Source organism: Chiloscyllium plagiosum, chromosome 40 (genome assembly GCF_004010195.1).
Source record: "Chiloscyllium plagiosum isolate BGI_BamShark_2017 chromosome 40, ASM401019v2, whole genome shotgun sequence".
NCBI classification, from domain to species: domain Eukaryota; kingdom Metazoa; phylum Chordata; class Chondrichthyes; order Orectolobiformes; family Hemiscylliidae; genus Chiloscyllium; species Chiloscyllium plagiosum.
Genome location: NC_057749.1, coordinates 8,998,272 through 9,024,053, shown reverse-complemented (window position 1 = coordinate 9,024,053; position 25,782 = coordinate 8,998,272). Strand labels below are relative to the sequence as shown.

At 43.9% G+C, this 25,782-nt stretch overlaps 1 protein-coding gene across 5 annotated transcripts in view; it reads right to left on the bottom strand.

The window, feature by feature from the left end:
* Positions 1-25,782, bottom strand: part of LOC122542483 (synaptotagmin-4-like) — a 61,289-nt gene that overhangs the window by 25,068 nt on the left and 10,439 nt on the right. For 2 of the 5 annotated variants that reach the window (XM_043680243.1, XM_043680247.1), the window contains exon 1: positions 17,611-17,972. The exons of 2 other annotated variants lie outside the window; for them this stretch is intronic. Coding sequence is in view for 1 of the 3 variants with exons in the window: in XM_043680247.1 (XP_043536182.1) it covers position 17,611 (1 nt within the window). In the remaining 2 variants the exon portion in view is untranslated. Of the gene's footprint in view, positions 1-17,610; positions 17,973-25,782 lie in introns of those variants that run through there. One more of the 5 variants, XM_043680248.1, reaches the window with a different exon arrangement.

Genomic DNA, 25,782 nt, shown 5'->3' with positions numbered 1-25,782 from the left:
AAACCCCCTCAATGACAAAGCTTGCTGTCTTAGATTGCTCCTGTGGTGTTGATATCAGATTTAGTTTAAGTATGCTCATGTGAAATGGTCTGTAGTGTTTCCTTACAGTAAAGAGGCTATTAAAATGGAAGTCACTGTTGCTTGTTCTATTCATTGTTGGCCTCTACATATGAAGTGTGTACATACACCTGGTTTTAGACTGAACAGGGTTACAATCTGTTTCTACAGAAGCCAAAACCATTATCATTGCTGAATCTGCCAACTTTCAGCAAGTTATTATTGACCAGACACGATACTGCAAATACCAAGAACAAATCAGAGGCTGGGAATTCTGTGATGAGTAACTCACCTCTCACTCTCCAGAGCTTGTTCACCAACCACAAGGCACAACTGAGGAGTGTGAGGGGATATTCCCCATTTGCCTGGATTAGTGCAGCACCGGGAACACTCAAGAAGCTCGACACCAGCCAGGACAAAACATCCTGCTTACTAGCTTCTGCATTCACTCCCTTCATCACTGATGCTGAGCAACAGTACCATGTATAATCTACAAGGTGCACTGCAGCAACTCGCCAAGGCTCCTCCAGCAGCACCTGACAAACCCACACCCTCTACCTCATAGAAGGGGAAGGGCAGCACACACAGAAAAGCACCAGCACCTGCCAGTTCTCCTTCAAGTCTCATACCATCCTGACTTGAAAGTGTATCGCTGTTCCTTCGCTATTGCTGGGTCCAAGTCCTGGAATGCTCTCCCTACTCGCACGGGCAGAATGTACCCACACCACATGAGAACTGCAGCGGTTCAAGAAGCATCTCACTAGCTCTCCAGGGCAATTAGAGCTGGACAATAAAATCCGACCTGGCCAACATTATCTACATCCTGTGGAAAGATGTTTTAAAAATCACCAGGTTAGCACTTAAAGTGACTCCCATTGTGTGAAGATGAAAGATGGAAAATAAATAGATTCTAATACTAGTGACTCACTTAACAAATAAGATGTACTCAATGAACACTGTAGTGCCTTCAAGATGAGTCAACATCAATATTTTACCTTTAGATCAATTAAATTGTGCTAATCATAGAATCTCACAGCAATTTGACCCCATTGTGGTTGTGTCAGCTCTTTCAAAAGGCTACTGAATTAATCCATTGTCCTATGTTTTTCCCCATTACCCTGTCAATTTGTAGTCTACTGCTACCACACTGATGGTGGGCTCATAGTGAGACAGTATGAAGCTTAAATCTTGTCTTATCAACTTGCAAATACCTCAAATTGCTAATTCTAACAGAACTTGAGTTGCAAATGATGATTTTACCAATCGAAGCTAAAAACAGAATGATATTCACTCTCTCATCATCAAGATTTAACCGGAAATCTCTTTTCAGCACTCTCTAGTTTTTTTTTACCCGTTATCTTAAACTGGTGTTCTCTAGTTACCAACAACTTAATAAAAATTCTCCTAATTTACTCAATCGAAACCCTCATGAATTTTGAATACCTCTTTCAAATCTCAAAATCTTCTTTCAAGATGAATAATGTATAAAGTGAAAAGTTGTGGAGCATCACCAGTCACTGGCTTCCACCCTGAGGAGGATCTTTTTATCCCACTCTCCGCTTTCTGCCAGACAGCCAGGCTTCTATCCATTACCTGGCTTCTAACACCATGGGCCCTTATCTTACTCAGTAGCCTCCTGTGCGGCATCTTGTCAAAGGCCTTCTTGAATTCCAGGTAGATAGCATTCATTGGCTCTCCTTGGTCTAACCTGCTCGTTACTTCCTCAATGAATTCTAACAGATTTATCAGGCATGATCTCTCTTTGATGAAACCATGCTGATTTTGCCCTATTTTACCATGCACTTCCAAGTATTCAGAAATCTCATGCTTCACAATGGACTCCATAATCTTACCGGTGACTGAGGTCAGACTAACCGGCCTGTAATTTCCTTTCTTTTGCCTTACTCCCTTTTTAAACAGGGGTGTTCCATTAGCGATTTTCCAGTCCTCTGGGACCCTCCCTGTGGCTCAAACCAATATCCCATTAAGAGACATATTCATGATATTATCACTGTGTCATACACTGTGATCTGAGAGTGGTAAGATCTCAAACTCCATTTTAACTGGGGCCACTACAAGTGTGGCATACTGCTGTTTATAAGCAAATATCTTAGTTTTAACCAAGACAGTGAAGTGTCTGTAATCTAGGCATGTACCAGCAGCTATAACAAACGTCTGTTGAATCTTTCAATATCACATTACCCATGTCTAATTCTTGTGTGAACATACCAGATCAGGGAATGAATACACTGCTGGGCACAATTCCCACACCTCAGTGGCTGCTCATCCTTTGGATTAGTAATCCAGTAACATCACTTGTAGAACACTGTCTCCACATTATACAGGGGACTATTGATAAACTATGTGGTTATGTCCCAGAAATATGCAACTTATATCAAAACTACTTATATTGTGGACCTTTTACTCATAAGAATAATGTTGATATGAGGGAATGTGGACAGTAAAAGCATTACAGTGTCTCACACTGGGGCAATTTTTGCTGTGCAAAATAATGGAATGAAATAGAAAAAGTTGGTAAGGTGAATGGTAGTGTCTTTTTCCTAGGGTGGGGGATTTCAAGATATGGGGACATATTTTTAAGGTGAGAGGAAAACGATTTAAAGAAGACTTGAGGGGCAACTCTTTCACCCAGAGAGTGGCTCGTGTGTGGAATGAACTTCCAGAGGAAGTGATGGACGCAGGTACAGTTACAACATTTAAAAGATATTTGGATAAGTATGTGAATAGAAATGTTTGGTGGGATGTGGGCCAAGAGGAGGCAGGTCGGACTAGTTTAGTTTGGGATTGTGGACTGGTTGGACCGAAGGGTCTGTTTCCGTGCTGTGTGACTCTATGACCGTATAGGGATTGGGCCTGTGACTTAGGGAAATGTTGTGTTTCATACCCAGCAACTAAAATATGTACTATACATGTACTGTACTGTACAACACAATGCACACACACACACACCCCTGCTATGAACAGTCTCAGATGACACAATGTGACTCTGAAGCATCAGACAGGATACTGGGGCGAGATGCTGAGATGGCGGTCCAGATGAGAATTACAAGCTGTACACTAAACTGAACTGAATCAAAAACAACATGAGTGTGAAGAGATTTTACATTTAGTTCCTCAAAAAGTCAATGAAGTGAATGTGATACAGCATACTGGGAGGTCGGTTAGCTCGCATGGCTGGTTTGTGATGTAGTGTGAGGGGTTCAATTCCTGCATCGGCTAAGGTTACCATAAAGGTAACCTCACTCCTCACCTGATAATGTGGGGACCCTCAGTTTAAACCACCAGTAGTCATCTCTTTCTCCAATCAGACAGTTACTCTACGGTCTGGTAAGACTGCAGTGACCTTTATCACAATATATATTGCAGCCCCCCCCTGTAATGCTGTAACATCACAGGCAGTCTGCTAGCATCTGCAACATGGCTCCCAAAGTGATGGCCACTCAACCTTATTTGTAAATGCTTCCAGCTGCAGCCCACTCCAAGCTTTGTTTGGTTTCTTTCATGCAACTAGTACCAAACCAAACAGCCTGTGTGCCGAAGGTGTGGGTGAGTTACACAATGAGTTGATGAATTCCCACGAATAGCTGATTTATTATGACTCTGAAGATTTGCGTAACATTGGTCTCCATCATTTATAACTGCACTCTTTACATCCCTGCTTAGGAAATATGTAAACCTGCCCCTTTGAGCAGGAATGATAGAGGTGGAACATGGGAGAATAACAAAGGAGATTCAGCAGAGGGTTTATCTACACTGCACCCATGAATGTAATTCCAGTGAGCTGGGGCATTGGAGAGTATTCACAACAGGAAACCAGTTCCTACAGTCAGGAACACCAACCCACCTGAAAGGTTTTGAGAAATGAGCAGCAAAATTTAAACTGCCATTGGGAAGCTGCATTTGTTTCCTGAAGAAGGGCTTATGCCCGAAACGTCGATTCTCCTGTTCCCTGCATGCTGCCTGACCTGCTGCGCTGTTCCAGCAACACATTTTCAGCTCTTATCTACACTGCAACATGGAAAGGTGATCAGGAATACTGGGGGAATTGACCAGGCCTCTCTGGAGCTGGCAGAATGCGAGTGGCAGGAGTGGGGGGAGGGAGCAGTGTGATCTTAATTGAGTGGAAGGCACAAATGCAGCTTCCCAATGGCAGTTTAAATTTTGCTGCTCATTTCTCAAAACCTTTCAGGTGGGTTGGTGTTCCTGACTCTAGGAACCGGTTTCCTGTTGTGAATACTCTCCAATGCCCCAGCTCACTGGAATTACATTCATGGGTGCAATCCTTGGACTGGCACTGGCCCAGTGTTATTATCGCTGGATTGTTAATCCAATGCCCAAGCTAATGCTTTGGGGACCTGGGTTCAAATCCCAATGGGGCAAATGGTGGAATTTGAATTCTATGAAAATCTGGAATTAAGAGTATAATGATGACTATGAATCGATTGCCAATTGTCAGGAAAAAAACATCTGGTTTATTAATTTCCTTTAGGGAAGGAAACTGTCATCCTTACCTGGTGTTGCCTACAGAAATGTTGTCAATTCTTAACCTCCCTCTGGGCAATAAACACTGGCCAGGCCCACATCCTGTGAATGAATGAAAAAAATCCTGTTTCCTAAAAAAAGGAAATGTAGTCACTGTCCAAATTACTTCACCCGATGAAAGGGCAGCGCTCAGAAAACTTGTGATTTCAAGTAAACCTTTTGGACTATAACCTGGTGTTGCGTGACTTCAAAACATTGTCACAGGACCCACAGGTAAAAGCATGGACTTGGCTCAAGCACTCATCTAAAAGACAGCACCACTGACAACGAAGGACTCCCTCAGTATTGCACTGCAGTGTTATCACAGATGATCTGTTTTAATTATGGAGAATGGGGTTTGAACGCACGACCTCCTGACTCAAGCCAAAGTATTGTCCACAGATGACAACTTATACATGGCAGTTTGAGGTGTTAACAGTCAGAGATGCCTGACAACCTGAGGTACCCTTTCCTCTCACTCAAACCTGGAATTACAGCATTGCCTTCAAAGACAAATACAACTCTCACAGTTATCAATTTGCCAGCGCTGTGCTTTATGGTCACAATATTATTTAATTGGCCACGTTCAGCTCTGAGACACTTTTAAGATCAACTCATAAAACAGATTGGGAAATCAGAAATTCCTGCCAACTTGCCACACATGACAATGATTGCATTAGTTGCTTGACAGTTGTTTGTTTGCTAAAGTGGACAATTAAACACACCTTCAGCCTACGACTGGCGGAAAAACGAGAACAGTTTGACCAGATACTATGGTGATATAATCCCTTTCTGTTAGTTAAAATAAGAAAGGCATTACACTGTTTGCAAGGAGGAGAGCAGACTCCACTGCACACCAGCTATTTCTCACAGTTAAGTTAAAGACTAAGTCAGTAGAGTCTTGCCAACTTTCATAATTTGTTGGGTCTTGTCCATTTATTGTGGAGCACAGGTTACTTGAGGGCAGTAACACATACCCAAGTAATGTTTACTTTTGAAACAGGATAGAATTGTAAATGTATTTGGAAAGCACTGTACCATATTTAACTTTATAATATCAAACAAGAAACAACAAAACCTTGTATTTATGTAGTGCCTTTGATCCCACAGCTCTCCACAGATGCATTATAAAACAGAGGTAAAAACAATGACTGCAGATGCTGGAAACCAGATTCTGGATCAGTGGTGCTGGAAGAGCACAGCAATTCAGGCAGCATCCGAGGACAGGCAAAATCGACGTTTCGGGCAAAAGCCCTTTATTCCTGATGAAGGGCTTTTGCCCGAAACGTCGATTTTGCCTGTCCTCGGATGCTGCCTGAATTGCTGTGCTCTTCCAGCACCACTGATCCATTATAAAACAGAACATAGTACTGATCCACTGAAGCCATATTAAGGCTAGGTCAAAGAAATAGATTTCAAAGCAGACATAAGAGAGAAAGAGAGGAGAAGTTTAATCAGGGGTGAATGTAGATCAACAAGCTCAGGAGGATGAATGGGCTCTTGGTGTGAGTTGGAATGTGGGCAGTAGAATTTTGGGTGACCTCAAATTGACCATCATTTACAGCATTTTTGTACGTTTGGGGACAATGGCAGTTTAAATTTTGCTGCTCATTTCTCAAAACCTTGGTGGGGCCAGATGAGAAAAGAGCAGCCACTTTTAAATAGTTGCACTCAGGGATGTATTGCTGTGGCTGCATCTGTTAGAATAATCATTGTTCGCTTTCTGAGATGAAAAATACCAAAGGTTGAAAATGAGTGAACGTCTTGTGATTGGAATCTCAGGTAACAGGTTAGAGGGTATGGGGTATAAGAGAGGCTAGAAAAACTTGGGTTGTGTCCTCTGGAGCAGCAGAGGCTGAGGGGAGACTTGATACAATGATGAAATGCAGAGATAGGGTTGACAGACGGAATCTTTTCCCTAGAGTTGAAATGTCTAATAGTAGGGGGCATGCATTTAAGGTGAGAGGGGGAAACTTCAAAGGAGATGTGAGGGGCAATCTTTTTACACAGAGAGCATTAGGAGTCTGGAACACACTGCCAGGAGGGTGGTAGTGGAGGCAAATACAATAGGGGCATTTAAGGAACTTCTTGATAAGCACATGAATATAAACGGAATGGAAGGATATGGACCAAGGGCGGGCAGAACTGATTAGCTTATGTTTGGTACAACATCATGGACTAAGTTCCTGAGCTGTACTGGTCTGCATTCTATGTTCTATGTTCTAACTCACCTTCCAGACTCATCCCTGATTTTTCTCACTGAACAAATGCAGAAAAAGGCTGAGCAGCAAAATCTGGAGCTTGGGAACCCTGGAGGAGTAAATAGGAATGTGGAAGAGAGAGAGAGAGAGTACTCAAGTATATTTTGGTGCTGTCCAATAATATAAAGTGGTTGAGGGTGAGTAGGCAACCTAATGTACATTCCTTCCATATGTCATGTCCAAGTTAATGAATATACAAGTGGGTTGTGATGGAAAATGCACTGCCAAACTGAGTATAAGAATTGGGAGGTTATGTTGTGGCTGTATAGGATATTAGTTAGGCCACTATTGGAATACCACGTTCAATTCTGGGCTCCCTGCTATAGGAAAGATGTTGTGAAACCTAAAATGGTTCCGAAAGGATTTACAAGGATGTTGCCAAGTTGGAGGACTTGGGAGGCTGGATAGGCTGAGACTATTTTCCCTGAAGCACTGGAGGCTGAGGGGTGACCTTACAGAGGTTATAAAATCATGAGGGGCATGGATAGTGTGAATAGACAAGGTATTTGTCCCAGGATAGGGATGTCCAAAACTAGGTGGCATAGGTTTAAGGGGGAGAGGGAAAAGTTGTAAAATGAAAGTAAGGGGGAACTTTTTCACACAGAGGGTGGTGCATGTATGGAATGAGCAGCCAGATGAAGTAGTGGAGGCTGGTACAATTACAACATTTAAGTGGCATCTGGATGGGGACATGAATAGGAAGGGTTCAGAGGGATACGGGCCAAATGCTGGCAAATGGGACTAGATTAATTTCGGATATCTGGTCAGCATGGACGAGTTGGACCAAGGGGGTCTGTTTCCATGTCGTACATCTCTGTGACTCTATAACTCACTGACACCTACTTTCAATATTGTTCACCAACCTGTTCGAACATGGCACACCTCTGGACTCGAATACAGACCTCCATTACCATTACATCACAAGAGTCCATGGCACCTACTACATGTTGATGCACAGTCAAACACAGCCCTGCCAGGAATAAAGCATGAAATATCATCATGGATCCAGAGGGAAATGGTTGCAATTGGCAGCAGCAGCATATGGGAGACAGAATGGGCTTAAAACAGATGGAGAAAATAACTAGGAGGTGCCGCTGTTGTTTCCCACAGTGAACTGGGAAACAAGAGATCTGAAAAATATGTTAATTCAGAGTTGAATAGTTCAGAAAGTTGGATCCTCAGTAAGTTAGCATAAACAGAAAGTGCTGAAGAAAGGCCTGAGGGAGGAACAGAGTCCGAGTATCATGTGTTTCTGTAGCACTTCCCGTTTTTATTTCTGATCTTCAGCAATCGCAGTATTTCGCTTTCACCCTACATAAGGTAAGTCTTGTTTGAAGGCTTCTATTCCAGTTGTGAAAGATTGCTGTTAGTCATAGTTAAGATTCTAATTTCTGCCATAATTCCCATGCATTTGCCAAGCTGTTGGGGGGGGGGGGGGGGGTGACAGTAAGAGTTGGCAATTCAACCAGCATCTCCCACGCAGCTTGCATGCCAGCGTGCCTGTAGGCTGGGTAATGTGTGAAATACAGAACATAAGGACAGAAGAATTAGAGGAAGGAGGAGGTAATACAGCCCCTCTAGTTCCTCCACTCCACTCAGCACGATCATGGCCGATTTCATCCTGGCCTCAACTCCACCTTCCTGCCCGGTCTCCATATCCCTTCCCACCCATTACTATCTGCCCACCTCCTCCATAAATTTACTCAATGATCCGGCATCCACCGTATTCTGGGGCAGTGATTTCTACCCTTGGAGAGAGGAACTCATCCTGATCTCTGCTAACCCTTCTCCTCAAACTATGACCTCTCGTTCCAGATTGCCCCATAAGTGAAAATATCCTCTCTACATCAACTTTGTCAATCATTATTGACTTTCGGCGGGATGTTATTCATGCCCCCTACACATTAACAGCACAGAGGTGGAACGAGTGGAGAGTGTCAAGCTCCTGGGAGTGATCATCTACAACAAGCATTCTTGGACTCTTCATGTGGTCGCACTGGTTACAAAGGCCCAACAACATCTCTTCTTCCTCAGGCAGCTGAGGAAATTTGGCATGATGGCGAATACCCTTGCCAACTTTTATGGATGCGGCATTGAGAGCATTCTGTCTGGATGTATCACTTCCTAGTATGGCAACTGTACCAGAGATGGTTACAGAGAGCGGTGAACTCGACCTGGACAATCACAAAGGCCAACCTCCCATCTATTGAGTCCATCTACCAGGCCTGCTGTCAAGGAAAGGCTGCCAGCATTCTCAAAGATCTATCCCACCCTGGCAATGTTTTTCTACAACCTCTACCATCGGGGAGAAGGTACAGAAGCCTGAACACACACACCAGCTGGTTTCAAAACAATTTCTACCCGACTGTTGTTAGAATACTGATTGGACTCTGAAACTCTGAACATTTGCCCTTACCTGTGTTTTTTCCACTGCTTACCTATTATTTACTATCTGCTACCTAACTCTGTGATCTGCCTGTATTGCTCACAAGACAAAGCTTTTCACTGTGCCTTGGTACACGTGATAATAAATTCAATTCAATCCCCACGAGTGTCTCACATACCTCAATTAGATCTCCTCTCATTCTTTTAACCTCCAGAGGGTACAGACCTAACCTGCTTAATCTCTCTTCTATAGACAAACCCCTGATATCTGGAGTCAATCTCGTTATCCAGGGAAATATGAGAAAAGAGGCAGTGATTAAAAATAGGCAGGAAGGGGGTCTGATAAAGTGTGAACATGGTGCTGTGGCTAGCTTCGTCTCCTCGTGGGCGGCACGGTGGCTCAGTGGTTAGCACTGCTGCCTCGCAGCGCCAGAGACCCGGGTTCAATTCCCGACTCAGGCGACTGACTGTGTGGAGTTTGCACATTCTCCCTGTGTCTGCGTGGGTTTCCTCCGGGGGCTCCGGTTTCCTCCCACAGTCCAAAGCTGTGCAAGTCAGGTGAATTGGCCATGCTAAATTGCCCGTAGTGTTAGGTAAAGGGGTAAATGTAGGGGTATGGGTGGGTTACGCTTCGGCGGGTCGGTGTGGACTTGTTGGGCCGAAGGGCCTGTTTCCACACTGTAAGTAATCTAATCTAAATCAGATGAGTAGGATCACGGTTAGAGACCCTGTCTGAAGATATGCCCTTTGGAACAAATGTTAATCCAAGGCACACAGTCTATCCTTTCAGGTCAGCTGTAAAAAATCCATTGGCGCTATGTAAACAAAAGCCAGGGAGCTCAGGCGATTCAAAGAAAGAACTGTGGATGCTAAAGGTCTGAAGTGTGGTGGCTCAGTGGTTAGCATCTGCTGCCTCACAGCGCCAGGGTCCCAGGTTTGATTCCCACCTCAGGTGACTGTCTGTGTGGAGTTTGCACATTCTCCCCGTGTCTGCACGGGTTTGCTCTGGTTTCTTCCCACGTGTGCAGTTCGGTGGAGGGACCATGCTAAATTGCCCGTAGTGTCTGGGGATGTGTAGATGGGAAATGCAGGGATAGGGTAGGGGGTGGGATGCTCTTCAAAGAAACAGTGTGGGCTTGATGGGCAGAATGGCCTGCTTCCACACTGTAGGGCTTCCATGAAACAAAAGCAGAAATTGCTGGAGAAACTCTGCAAGCCTTGCAGCACCTGCAAAAAGAAAGCTGAGTTAACATTGTGAGTCCAGATTGAAAGGTCAGTGGAAATGTTAACTCCAGTTTCTCCAGCAATTTTTGAGTCTGAGCATACATTTGTCCCACAGGCAGCAACCTCCCTGTTGATTGACAGCTGGAAACTTGCTATGTGCATATCAGGTGTCGTGGTTCCTACAGTAGGACAGTGACGGCACTGCAAAAGCTCGAAAAGTGCTTGATCTTGAGAGGTGCTAAATAAATGCGACTACGAGAAAGTGAGGACTGGAGATCAGGGTCAAAAAGTGTGGCGCTGGAAAAGCACATCAGGTCAGGCAGCATCCTAGGAGCAGGAAAACTTCCTGATGAAGGGCTGATGCCCAAAAAGTCGATTCTCCTCAGATGCTGCCTGACCTGCTGTGCTTTTCCAGCGCCACACTTTTCGGGCTACATAAATGCAAAACTTGCTCTGGTATTATTTGAATCTTTACTATTTTCTATCTTGAAAGGAAAAGCGACACTGGCACTTAAAGTGTTAAATGTGGGGATGGGTGTCAATCTGAATCTGTGGCAGGATGTTCAAACGTTTCTGATACGCAATAATAAGATGAGCAAATGTTACACCTGCACATCATGTGTTGGGCCACATCATCAGCTGCACCAATTGTCTTTCATGTCAACTCGATTCATCTCTCTGAATGTGTTATCTCCTCACTCGAAATCAAAGGTTGCTCCACTTTGAGTTTTCTCCTGAATGCTTCACTGACGAGCTATTCCAATGCAATTAGCAATTCTGGCCAGCATTAAAGAGAAATGTCATTGCAGGGTTATTAATTAATGTATTGGATGTGAGTCAACCCTCGCTGTTGCTGCATTAGCTGTCAAAACAAAAGCAGGGATTTTATGGGCTGTGTGTTGTTGGTACATCGGATAACCCTGTGCTTTATTCATCTCTTGCAAATCCGTTCTTGTAGCCTTTCAAAATAAGGGACCTCCCTTTTAAGACAAAGATGAGGAGGAATTTCTTGTCTTCCAGTGGTTACTAGTTAATTAGAGGTGGCACGGTGGTTTGGTGGTTCAGTGGTTAGCACTGCTGTCTCACAGTGCTAGGGACCTGGGTTCAATTTCAGCCTCGGGCAACTGTCTGTGTGTAGTTTGCACATTCTCCCTGTGTCTGCATGGGTTTGCTCCAGTTTCCTCCCACAGCCCAAAAGATGTGCAGGCCAGGTGAGTTGCAGGCCAGGTGAATTGCAGGCCAGGTGAGTTGCGTTCAGGTGAATTGCAGGCCAGGTGAGTTGCAGGCCAGGTGAGTTGCAGGCCAGGTGAATTGCAGGCCAGGTGAGTTGCAGGCCAGGTGAGTTGCAGGCCAGGTGAATTGCACGCCAGGTGAATTGCAGGCCAGGTGAATTGCAGGCCAGGTGAGTTGCAGGCCAGGTGAGTTGCACGCCAGGTGAATTGCAGGCCAGGTGAGTTGCAGGCCAGGTGAGTTGCAGGCCAGGTGAGTTGCACGCCAGGTGAATTGCAGGCCAGGTGAATCGCAGGCCAGGTGAATTGGCCATGCTAAATTGCACATAGTGTTCGGTGCATTATTCAGAATGAAATGGGTCTGGGCGGGTTATCCTTCAGAGAGTTGGTGTGGACTTGTTGGGCCAAACAGGCTGTATCCATGCTGTAGAGAACCTAATCTAATCTTCAGAATTATTTCCCTCTGGGCAGAAGTGGAGGCTAAGTCATTGAATATATTCATAGAGGAGGCGGTCAGATTTTGGATTGACATGGGACTCAAACGTGGAGGGGAGACAAGAGAGACAGTTGAGTTAATCAGATCAACCGTAATCGTTTTGGCTAGCAGAGCACAATAGAGGGGCTGAATGTCCTACTCTGCTCCTATTCCTAAAATTCCAATGACTGGCTGAGGTCTTTCTTCTGATCTTTCGGAAAAGTTGCCTGGAATTTTCTTATCCATCTATTTCCATACAGAATGTAATTTCTCAACTCTGCGGATATTCAGTGACACCTGGGAGGAGACAATTCTTTGTATCTTTGTGCTAACTGAGTGCCCGCACATTGTGTAGCTACATCCCATAGTTTCATGTCCCTGACTAATATCTATCCCAACACCCCCCTCAGAATCTTCTATGTTTCAATAAGATCACCGCTCATTCTTCTAAATGCTAATGAATAAAGGTCGAACCAGTTTAGCCATTCTTGATAAATCACCCTCTTCATCCCAGGAATCAGTCTAGTGAATCTCTTTTGAATTCCTCCCTATGCTGATATATCCTTTCTTAAATATGGAGATATTTAAGAAAATGGTACTAGATTAATTTAGGATATCTGGTTGGCATGAGCAAGTTGGACTGGAGGGTTTGTTTCTGTGTTCATCTCTAAGACTTTCTCTATTAGGGATGGACAGTAAGCATGCTGCAAATGTCACTGGAAATCAGATAATTTTTGTGAGGAGATCATTGAGTCAGAGTCATAGAGGTGTACAGCACAGAAACAGACCCTTCAGTCCAACTTGTCCTTGCCGACCAGATATCCCAACCTAATCTCATCCCATTTGCCAGCACTTGGCCCATATCCCTCCAAACCCTTCCTATTCATATAACCATCCCGATGCCTTTTAAATATTGCAATTGTACCAGCCTCCACCACTTCCTCTGGCAGCTCATTCCATACACGTACCACCCTCTGAGCCCCTTAGGTCTCTTTTATATCTTTCCCCTCACCCCCTAAACCTATGCCCTCGAGTTCTGGACTCCTCCACCCGAAGGGAAAAGACCTTGTTTATTTACCCTATCCATGCCCTTCATGATTTTATAAACCTCTGTGAGGTCACCCCTCAGCCTCTGACGCTCCAGAGAAAACAGCCCTAGCCTGTTCAACCTCTCCCTATAGCTCAAACCCTCCAACCCTGGCAACATCCTTGTAAATCTTTTCTGAACCCTTTCAAGTTTAACAACATCCTTCCTAAAAGAGAGAGACCAGAATTGCACACAATATACCAAAAGTGGCCTAACCAATGTCCTGTACAGCTACAACATGATCTCCCAACTCCTGGACTCAATGCACTGACCAATAAAGGAAAGCATACCAAACACCTTTTTCACTATCTATCTGCAACTCTACTTTCAAGGAACTATGAAACCTGCTCTCCAAGGTCTCTTTGTTCAGCAACACTCTCCAGGACCTTATCATTAAGTGAATAAGTCCTACTCTGATTTGCTTTTCCAAAATGCAGCACCTCGCATTTATCTAGTTGCCGTTCATTGAGTTTCTATTTATGTTCCTGAAGCCATTGTCTTCTATAACAACAGCTGAATGTGGTGTTAAAACGTTGAATGTATTCTGAAAGTTGCTGGTCAAAACTTGTCTGTTTAGAGATGTTTTAAAAAATTGGACAGTGTCCCTGGCTAGACCAGCTGGGCCTCATTGTCCTTGAGGAGGTGATCCACCTTGTTGAATCATATCAGTCCAGTTGATGTGGCTAACACTGACAAGGCTGTCACTAAGGGAGTCAGGAGCATAGGAAACATAGAAAATAGCAGCAAGATCAAGCAAATGGACCCTTGAGGACTGAATAGGATTATGGCTATTATCCTGTTCAGCCCCTACTCCCACATTGTCCCCATACCTTTTGATGCCTTTGGCCCTCAGAGCTCTACCTAATAGTGCCAGGTTTTGACTTAGTGATCTATATGAAGGGAGGTGATGTATTATTTGTCTCTGTGATGGCATGGTGGTTAGAATTGCTGCCTCACAGCACTAGGGACATGGGTTTGATTCTACCCTCAGGCGACTGTCTCTGTGGAGTTTACACATTCTCCCTACGTCTGTGTGGGTTTCCTCATGTGATCTAAAGATGGGCAGACTGGATGGGTTAGTTGTAGGAAATGCAGGGTTACAAGGGGGTTGGGTCTATGTGGGGATGCTCTCTGGAAGGTCAGTGTCGATCTGATGGGCCAAATGGCCTGCTTCACATTGTAAGGATTCTGTGGTGCGTAGAGCATTCATAGAGTTCAGACAATGTTGGTGTTGTTGCCTTCAAGAGATAGTCATAACTAAACCCACTAGGAGACTGAGTCTTCAAATGGACAGCGTACAGTCGGTTTGATGGGATAGCTGGTTGGAAGGGGGGAGGTTTTGTTGGTTTGGCCAGCCCCTTTCCCTGGTATTTCACCATATCCAGGACGAGAGACACACTGGAGGAAGTACGGAATTCTACATTTTGGAGTTCCTGGGAAGTGATGTCAGAGAGGAAGACGGTATGTGGAATAAACATAAAATACTGCAGATGCCAGAAAGCTGAAATAATAATGGAACATGCAGGAGAAACTCAGCAAGTCTGGCAGCATCTGTGGAGAGAGAAACAGAGTTAAATTTTTGAGTCCAGCTTCTTTGGAACCTTATACAGAATGTGGACTTCAACATGTGAACGAATGAGCGCGGGAGCTTCCCTGTTATACCTGAACTCTATGAATGTTCTACGCACCACAGAATCCTTACAATGTAAAGGTCAAACAATCTTTTACACTGGCAGGGTACCTTTGAGCACATAAACTGCTCACTGACTGCATTATGATTTCCTTATATTTGTGTGCTGTGTACACAAATAACACACAAGGCTAAAATTACCTGATTACACACAGCAATATCTGGAGAGATCCACCCACTGGTTCAAAATATTTATTACATTTGATTGTTGAGATATTTGGGTAAAAAAGGAAGCAATTATTTATATTAATGCAGCACCTTTCACAACCTCAGGACATCCAACACAACTACACAGCCAAAACAAACTATTTCTGAGGTGTTGTAAGATGGGAAACAGAGTCTGCCAACTTATAGACAGGAGGACCACCCAAAACAACAATATAATTACCACATCATCTGTTTGATTAAAAACCAATTGAACTGCGGCAGCTGTAAATCAGAGATAAAAGTAGGAATTGTCACAAAAGCTCAGCAGGTCTGGCAGCATCTGTGGAGAGAAAGCAAGAGTTAATTTTTCGGGTCCAGCGACCCTTCCTCAGAACGCAGACCCTTCCTCAGTTCCTTAGAAGGAAGGATCACTCGGCCGAAATGTTAATTTCTCTCCACAGATGCTGCCAGACCTGCTGAGCTTTTTCAACAATTTCTGTTTTTTGTCTCATCTGTTTGATTGATCGATTGATTTGATTTAGATTCTATTGTAACATGTACTCAAGGTACAGGAGTCTGGTGAAAAATGTATAATGTCCCACACAAGCCACCATTGCAGGTACAAGGAAGAACAAAGTTAAAAGTTAAACGTTGCAGTAATTATCGTATAGTGTAAAACATACAAAATAAGGTTAAATTTGCAGATCTTCTTAGTTTTAAGTAGAAAAATAATGAAATATAAGTTGAAAGTTCAAACATTTGCCATGTTGACTGAGAAATAAATATTGAGTACAATTTCTCTTCTTGAAGATAATGCTATGGAATCTTGTACACCTACCAGGGAGAGCAGGCAAGGCCTCGGTTTAAGATCTGTTTGTACATGTTTTTTTAGATTAGATTAGATTACATTACATTACAGTGTGGAAACAGGCCCTTCAGCCCAACAAGTCCACACCGACCCGCCGAAGCGCAACCCACCCATACCCCTACATTTACCCCTTACCTAACACTACGGGCAATTTAGCATGGCCAATTCACCCGACCTGCACATCTTTGGACCGTGGGAGGAAACCGGAGCACCCGGAGGAAACCCACGCAGACACGGGGAGAACGTGCAAACTCCACACAGTCAGTCGCCTGAGGTGGGAATTGAACCCGGGCCTCAGGCGCTGTGAGGCAGCGCCTCACAGAATAGCCTCTCATCCAGAATAGCCTCAATACTACACTGCAATGCTAACCTTTACTTTGTGCTTATTCTCACTAGCATTGGAGTTCAAAGGTGAGAGCTCTACCAACTGAGCTAGTTACCAGCTCATAGCCTTCTTCATAAGGGTGGTGAAGGCAAAGAAAAGTAAGATAATTTAATAGGCAGTTTGAATAATCTTTTGCTGCTCATGAAACTCATTGGAAGCATCATCCAGGTGGACAGCGCAGTGATTCAGTAATTAGCACTGTGGCCTCACAGCACCAGGGACGTGGGTTTGATTCCACCCTTGGCAGACTGTATGGAGTTTGCATGTTCTCTCTGTGTCAGCATGAGTTTCCTCTGGGTGCTCCAGTTTCCTCCCACAGTCCAAAGATGTGCAGGTTAGGGTGGTGTGGTCATGCTAAATTAGCCAGAGCGTGCAGGGACGTATAGGCTAGGTGGGTTAGCCATGGCAAGTGCCAGGTAAAAGCATGGGAGGATCTGGCTGGGGTGCTCTTTGGGGGTGTTGATATAGATGGTCCTAAAGACATCTTTCTGCACAGTAGGGATTCCATGGGGCAAACAGTCCCTGTCCTCTGATCGTCATAATCTCCCCTTTAATTCCCTTTCTCGCAGCTTTGCATAAACTAGACACCAATTCTCAAGCGGAAAAAAAACTTAAAGGAAGGAAACGCATCTGCTAAGGGGACTAAATTCCACAGTTACGCAGGAGTTATGAGTCGATTTGAACTTTTCCATCATTTCCTGGCCAGCCAATCAGGTAAGGACGACTTCAGACTGAGGGAGTAGGGTCTGGGTGAGAGGGTCCACCTTCGGGCAGTGCCCACGGAGCATCGGAAACTTCCTAACTTGGGTTGTACCGATTATCCTGGACCACGGGGCGTGTTCATTGAAAGAACTGCACCGTCTCGGCAGATCTATGAGGATCCACCAGCTTTTACAACAAGGATTGTATTTTAGAAAGTGCAATCCCCATTATCAGACTCTTGGCTTCCCTGATATCACACACGGATTTAGACTGTAAGATTTGAGGATGGCAGGGAGCTGTTTGAAAGGTTGGTGGAGGCAATAAACTTTTGGGCGAAAAGAAAAAAGGTCCAGGGATATTTAACGAAGAAAAAGCTACAAGGGTAAGGAGCCAAGTGGGATGAGGTGGCTAGTGGATGTCACAGCCAGGATGGGCTGAATGCCCTCTTTCTCTGGTGTACATTTCTGTTAAGCTGTAAGGTAATAACCCCTTAAAGGAAAAACAATCAGATAATGCCCTGAAGAAGGATAGCGAGGTAAAAGTGAGAGTTAGACTTACTGTCGCACGCAAAAGGCTCTGCAGAATTATCCTCATCTGAAAGGAATCTCAGAAAAGCGGGGAGCAGGCTGGATGCATGGAGTTCCCGATTTTACACATCATGTGGAGAAAAAAAACTCTCCAGATTTATAGGACAAGCCAGCCTCCGGATGACGCATTTTCAGAAACTTGAGAGTTGGAACAGTGTCCTGAATGACTCTGTATCCGCAGGTAATTTAATAAGGGGCTCTGGTTAGAGCGAGTGGCAACTGTGTCCTGCTGTGTGCAACCAGGGTAAGGAACAAGACAACAGGCTCAGCTCCCTCCCACCACAAACACAGGATGACAAAGCAGCACCTCAGATGGTTTGGAGGTGGAGAGAGAGAGAGAGAGAGCTCTGCAACATAAAGCAGAGAGAAGTGCCAACATTCTCCTCCACCTGGAACTATAAAGTACATGAGAGGACAGATTAGACATTGCCTGGATGAAGGCTGAATCACTGAATTCACAGACAAAGAATGGTCCATTTGGCACTGTGTCAGGGTGCTCTGGAAATGGGAGAAAGTTGGACAGGAAAAGGAAACATCATCTTTCTGTAATGCATCTAAAGTCATAGATTTTGAGATCTAGATTATTTCAGGCCGGCTGTTTTAAAACAGTAATTTTACATAAATTACAGACTGTATAAGAATCAAGTAACAATGAGCCCATGATCTTTTTGGTTTCAAAGTTTGCCTTCTTTCTCATATCTCTTACAGAAAGTTCAGCCTTGGATCAAATCCCAATTTTTCAGAATCCTGCAGAGGCTAAATATAAAACAAATTATTGTTTACGTGCCTTTCATGGGATGGGTGAGATTCTTCATTAGATACTGCATCCTCTCATCTCTTTACAAATATTCTTCTACAGGTTAGCCAAATTGATTTCATTGCAAACTTGTAGTTATGAATGGGTAAATAAATAGCTACAGTTTTTCTAAGTTTAGCTTTTATCAATTCAAATTGTTTAAAACTGCTGCAATGGTAGGTAAAGTCACAGTTCCACTCTGTCATCAGTTAGATGTCTGGTAGTGAATTTAACCCGTGGCTCAATACACTTCTGACAAAGTTGAGAAGGTAACATCAACCAATGCAGGAGTCATTCAGTGTCATACATGTACAACACAGAAACAGACCCTTCAGTCCAATCCATCCATGCTGACCAGATATCCTAAATTAATCTAGTCCCATTTGCCAGCACTTGGCCCATATCCTCTAAACCCTAACTATTCATATACCCAGCCAGATGTGTTTTAAATGCTTTAATTGTATCAGCCTCCACCACTTCCTCTGGCAGCTCATTCCATACATGCGCCATCCTCTGTGTGAAAAGATTGCCCCTTAGGTCCATCTTATATCTTTCCCCTCTCACCTTAAACTTATGCTCTCTAGTTTTGGACTCCCCTATCTTGTGGAAAAGACCTTGACTATTTGCCCTCTACGTGAAAGAATTGAACCCATGCTCTTGACATCATGTTGCGTTCCAAGCCAGCCTTTCAGCCAACTGAGCTGGCAGAGGCATTTTTGAGCCACTGAAGTCCATTTGGTGCAGGTACATTCATAGGGCTGTGGTGGAGGGAGTTCCAGGATTTTGACCTGGTGACACTGGAGGAATGGCGATAATTTTTCAAATTAGAATGGTGAGTGGCTTAGAAGGGAACTTGCAGCGAGTGGTGTTCCCATGTATCTGCTGCCCTTGTCCCTCTTAGTTAAAAATCACCAGGTTATAGTCCAACAGGTTTATTTGGAAGTGTAGGTTGTCCCTCTAAAGGCACAGGTTGTGCGTTTGGAAGGTGCTGCCTAAGGAGCCTTCTGCAGTGTAGATGGTGCACACTAGTGTGACATGCATTGGTGTACACAGGATGGAGTGACTATACAAAGGCATCATTTTATTCTCTAGTTTTCCTCACTGCTGCTTGCTCCACTTAACCCTATTGCTGGTCACAGAGGCTCATCAACTTTGTTGCCTTTCTCAAACATGCCATGTTTTACTATACTGTTCATAATTATTCTTCCAGCAGATTGGGTTCGGCTGTTCAGATCAAAAGCCAACGCTCTCAACGCCAGAATCAATCTAGTGAACCTCTGCATCCCCTCAATCTGGTCCCATTTGCAAGCATTTGGCTCATATTCCCTCTCCTCTGCACCCCCTCCAATGCCACTACATCCTTTGCCAAGTAAAGAGAGTAAAACTACGCAGTACTCCAGGTGTGACTTCGCCTATACAACTGCAGCATAACCTCCCTGTTTTTAAACTCCATCCCTCTAGCAATGAAGAATTTTTAATGTAGAGTAATGCTAACAATGTGGGTTCAATTCTCACACCAACTGAGGTTGCTATAAAGGTGTCTCCTTCTCAGTCTCTCCCTGTTGCTTGAGGTATGGTGTCCTCCAGGTCAAGCCGCCACCAGTCTGCCCTACGCCCAGTAAGGCTATGGCAACTTTACCCTACATCGGGAATTTGCAGCGGATATTTCTGTTGTAAGCTCTTTAGATCCATTTTTCCCACAATCGTTCTCTCTCATGACAACTGAGGTTACAGCTTACGTCAGAGGCTGATCATAATGCTGTCGCAACACTTGCTTTTATGTATAATCCCCCTAGCAATAAACTCCGCTGTTTTTGTACTCTGAAAGTCCTGCAAGGAAGAGGTGCCGTAAAAATGCTCGTCATGATTGCCTATAAATGGAAAGGAATTGCAGTCTTCAAACAATCAGAACTATTTTGGCTAACTTAGTGCAAACATACCGATTACAAACAATCAAAACCATCCCTAATAGGAGTAAATTACCCTGTCACATTTACGTCATTCAGTCATTTCCATTACCCATCAATTTGTTTTAACAACTGTTTATATATTTTTATTTCAATCAGTTATTCCGTGGTTAAAGTCAGCCACAAGGGCTTTGTTGTAATTGATGGTGCACCTTGTATTCAGTTGTCGATGAAAGGTTATTTTCTTGCACAAGCCATTTGGTTCATAGGTTAGTGGTTTCACTGGGTTTGGACCACACACTTCTCAATCTTGCATCACTCCAAGTCCTACAGAGCTGAGAGAAGACCCTATTTAAATCCGACACTGCAGCGTTTATATAGTAATCAGAGCGAATTGTTCGAAGGGGTGCATAAGGTCACAATATGAATGGGACATCAACTGGAAAGAAAGGGACACTTGAGACAGGGTGATAACAGAGCAGGAGACAGGGTTCTCTTCACCTAGACCCTGTTCTTGTCTTTATTCTTTCCATCTGGGCCAACATAAGACTATTGGAAAATGGCACTGTGTGTCGTGAAGTAGATATTGCAAGAGTACAGCATTTGTTTGGGTCCTATGTCCAGTTTCTGTTCACATCTAATGAAGGCCCAGTTTGTTGGTGATGGGGCTTTGAAATCTCTGTGCTCCTCTGTTTCTGACTGTTGTGAAATCCCTGTTTTAATCATTCCACCATGGTCAGCCACACCGTTAGCTGCTTGGGTCCAAAGCTCTGGAGTCCCCTCTCTCCACCTCTCCATCTTCAAAATACTCGTTAAAACCTATCTCTTCAATCAAACTATTGGTCATCTGACTTAATTTCTCAGTAAATGGCTCAGGATTGGACTTTGCTCATGCACCTGTGAAATGTCTTTGATGTTTTATTATATTAAAAGTAAGGTCACTGTAGTCTTACTGGACTATTGGGCTGCTCGCTCATAAGACGATAAGACATAGGAGCAGAAATTAGGCCATTCAGCCCATCGAGTCTGCTCGGCCATTCAATCATGGCTGATGAGTTTCTAGTCGAGAGTGTGGTTCTGGAAAAGCACAGCAGGCCAGGTGTGATGAGGGGCTTATGACCAAAAAGTCGATTCTCCTGCTCCTTGGATATTGCCTGACTTGCTGTGCTTTTCCAGCACCACATTCTCGACTCTGATCTCCAGCATCTGCAGTCCTCACTTTCTCCTCCCTGATAAGTCTCTCAACCCCATTCTCCTGCTTTCTACCTGTGACCCTTGATCTCCTTGACAATCTAGAACCTATCCTTCTACCTATCTTAATGACCTGGCCTCCACAGCCTTCTGTGGCAGTGAATTCCATAGATTCACCATTCTCTGGCTGAAGGAGTTTCTCCTTATCTCTGTTCTAAAGGGTCTTTCCTTTATTTATTCGAGAGAAACGACTGGTAGTTGTTAACCTGAGGTTATGTCTCAGACAAGAGAGAAGTTGAAAAGGGGAATCTTTCATAGTAACCTCAGCCAGTGCGGGAATTGAACCCATTGCTGTTTGTGCTACTCCACATTACAATCCAACTGAACTTTCCAAACTCAAAATATAATGCAGCGCCATAGATAAAGTAGTTGCTATAAATTGCATTGTATTAATGAAGGAGTGACTGTTTCGGAGTTCTCTGACAGGGAAATGGAAGAAGTCTCTGTGTAGTAAAGCAGATTGACAAAGCTGAAAGGATTATAGTGTTAACTGGAATTCATTGTGCTGAATATTTGCTACTGAGTTAGAGGGTTCAAGACCCAATCCAGTGCAGGACCAAAGAAGTGCTGCATTATCAGAGGTGCCATCTTTCAGATAAAACTTTACATTGGGGCCCTACTTATATTCTGAGGCGGGCAAGAAAGGTTTCATGGAATGATTTTGCAAAATTGAGGTACTAATCCCAGGGTACTGACCAATATTAGTCTTTACTGCAAACATATACTCCCAAAAACCAGTTGTAAATATTCTCAAATTCTCCAGAACTTCCTCTAAATATTAACACCTGTCTAGAATACACCTTCAAATATTAACTTACTTTCAAATGTTTCCAGTTAACATTAGCATGCTCTTGTGAACTCCCTGTAAATATTAATTCCTTGCCAGGAATAGCCTTCTCTTAACTGCCACAGTTCTGCTGAGTAACTAAAGCAAACTCACTATCATTGATTGCTTAATGTTTGTCCCTGTAGGAAATCAATTTGTTCACATTTTAATAACTGAAAAATATAGTGAGAAAGCTGGGGTCTCAACTTAAGTTCCAATAAAGAGACATCTCAGACTCAAAGCATTAATTGCTTCCCTGTCAACAGATGCTGCCTGACCCATTGAGTTTGTCCAGAAACACAAACAGAAATTCCTGGAAAAGCTCAGCAAGTCTGGCAACATCTGCGGAGAGAAATCAGAGTTAATGTTTTCGGGTCCAGTGACCCTTCCTCAGAACAGGAAGGGTCCCAGCACTTTTGTGGGGTTTTTTTCCAAATAATCTGGCTGAGTAACTTTTGTTATTTGATTCCTTCTAAACAGAACTGTTGACAAATTGATTGTAGATAGGAAGTCACTGATAGGTGTCTCATCCAGACAGGTTTATCTGTGAACATTTCTTGAGTTAAAAATAACATGGAAAATGATCAAGACCTTCTCCGGCATTCTTTGTGCTTGTTCCTGATTTCCAGCATCTGCAGTATTTTGCTTTTATCTAAGCAGAATAAAAAATATTTGATTTGATTTCATTTGATTTATTATTGCCATGCGTACCTAAGTACAGTGAAAAGCTTTGTTTACAAGCAGTACAGGCTGGTCATAATAAGCAAGGACATACAGATCATAGGATGAAAAACATTTAGAAAGAGGTACAAAAGTTACATCGCACAGGACTTGCTCTAGTCACAATCAACATTAGCACGATCAGTATTATTTAAAGTCATACAGTTCTAAGGTCGATGTATAGCAATCTCCCTGAGGCAGGAATGAACTTGCTGATCTGGTTGGACATTAAATTATAAATTACCTTTTGAAACATTGAGAGAAAATGTTAAAAATGCAACAAGACAATGTCACCCATGGATTTATTGGCTGCCATTGTACCAAAGGTCCACATGGCACAATGATGTCGGTGGCCACAGAATGAAATTCCAAAACATGGACATGAGGAAAAGCTGTTCTATCACAAGGAGATGCAATAGAACCCCTACAGTGTGGAATCAGGCCACACCTACCCTCTCAAGAATAACCCACCTAGACCCGTTCACCTACCCTCTTACTCTACATTTCCCCTGAATAATGCACCTAACCTACACATCTCTGCACACTATGGGCAATTTAGTGTAGCCAATCCATCTAACCTACACATCTCTGCACACTATGGGCAACTTAGTGTAGCCAATTCACCTAACCTACACATCTCTGCACACTATGGGCAATTTAGTGGTGGAGCTCCCACTCTCTCCTCTGAGCTCGCGCACACGGCTGGTTTCGGCTGGCGTGTGCTTTCACACCCTTTCATCTGCGAGGGTAATGCTCTGTCTGACCCATCGGTACCGGGGTGTCTCGCTTTGTGGTCAGATGAGAGGCTGAATTTCCTAAAAGGCAATTTAGTGTAGTCAATCCACCTAACCTGCACATCTTTGAACTGTGGGAGGAAACCCCAGAACACCCAGCGGAAACCCACACAGACAAGAGAAGAACTCAGTGGTTAGCACTGCTGCCTCACAGCACCAGGGTCCCAGGTTCAATTCCAGCCTCGGGCAACTGTCTGTGTGAAGTGTGCACATTCTCCCCGTGTCTGCGTGGGTTTCCTCCGGTTTCCTCCCACAGTCACAAAGATGTGCGGGTCAGGTGAATTGGCCGTGCTAAATTGCCCATAGTGTCAGGTGCATTAGTCAGAGGAAAATGGGTCTGGGTGGGCTACTCTTCGGAGGGTCAGTGTGGACTGGATGGGCCGAAGGGCCTGTTTCCACACTGTGGGGAATCTAATCCAAGAACGTACAAGCTCTACACAGACAGTTACCTGAGGCTGGAATCGAACCAGGTCCCTGGTACTGTGTGGGTGCAGTGCTAACCACTGAGCCACCATGCTGCAATAGTCTAGGTTCAAACTCCATGTGTCTCAATGCTCACATTATTGGAACATTACAACATAAGAACTTGGAGGAGCAAATTTCTGCAGATGCTGGAATCGTGACTGAAAAGAAAAAAAATGCTGGATATCACAGTGGGTCAGGCAACATTCCTGGAGAGAGAGAACAGGTTAATGTTTCAAGTCTGGATGACTCCTCATCACAGCTCTGATGAAAAACACTAACCTGCTCTCTCCAGGGATGCTGCCTGACTTGCTGTGATGCTTTAGACTGCTTTAATATTTGACACAATCATGGCTGATCTCATCTCGGCCTCAACACCACTTTCCTACCCTCTCCTCATGACCCCTGAGCCCATTACTAATTTAAAAAAAGTCTATCTCCTCCTTAAATTTATTCAATATCCCAGCATCTGCCACACCCTGGGTAGTGCATTCCACAGATTCACAACCCTTTAAGAGGTGTAACTTCTCCTCATCGCTAAATCTGCTATCTCTTATCCTAACATGATGACCTTGCATTAGACAATGGAAACACCAATAATTATGGTCAACTTTTGATGAGAGCCATTTCAAGTCATAGAGATACACAGCACCGAAACAGACCCTTCAGTTCAACTCATCCATACTGACTAGATATCTGAAATTAATCTAGTCCCATTTGGCTCTTATCCCTCTAAACCTTTCCTATTCATTTCCCATCCAAATGTTGTAATTTTACCAGTCCCCCTGTAAAAACGCCATCCCATTCTCCCAATTCCTTCGTCTCCGCCGCATCTGCTCCCAGGAGGACCAGTTCAAAATACGTACAACCTCCAGCATCTGCAGACCTCACTTTCTCCTCGAAAGTTTCAACACAAATTTTACCAGTCCCCACCACTTCCTCTGACAGCTCGTTCCATACATGCACCACCTTCTGCGTGAAAAATTTGCCCCTTAGGTCCCTTTTAAATCTTTCCCCTCTCACCTTAAACCTGTTCCCTCTTGTTTTGGATTCCCCTACTCTGGGGAAAAGACCTTGGCTATTCACTCTATTCACCTCCATGATTTTATAAACCTCTATAAGGTCACCCCTCAACCTCCGATGTTCCAGGGACCAAGCCTATTCAGACTCTCTATAGCTCAAACCCTACAATCCTGGCAACAGCCTTATAGATCTTTTCTGAATTTTTTTAACAACAGCATTTATTAAGATTTTCTTTTACAGAAACCCATGTGAGTCAGTCTGGGAGAAAAGGGGGCCATGGAATAATTGATCATTTGCATCACATGAATAACTCTCTGCAGAATCCACTGACAGGAAGGAAATGGGGCTAACTATTTACTTACCA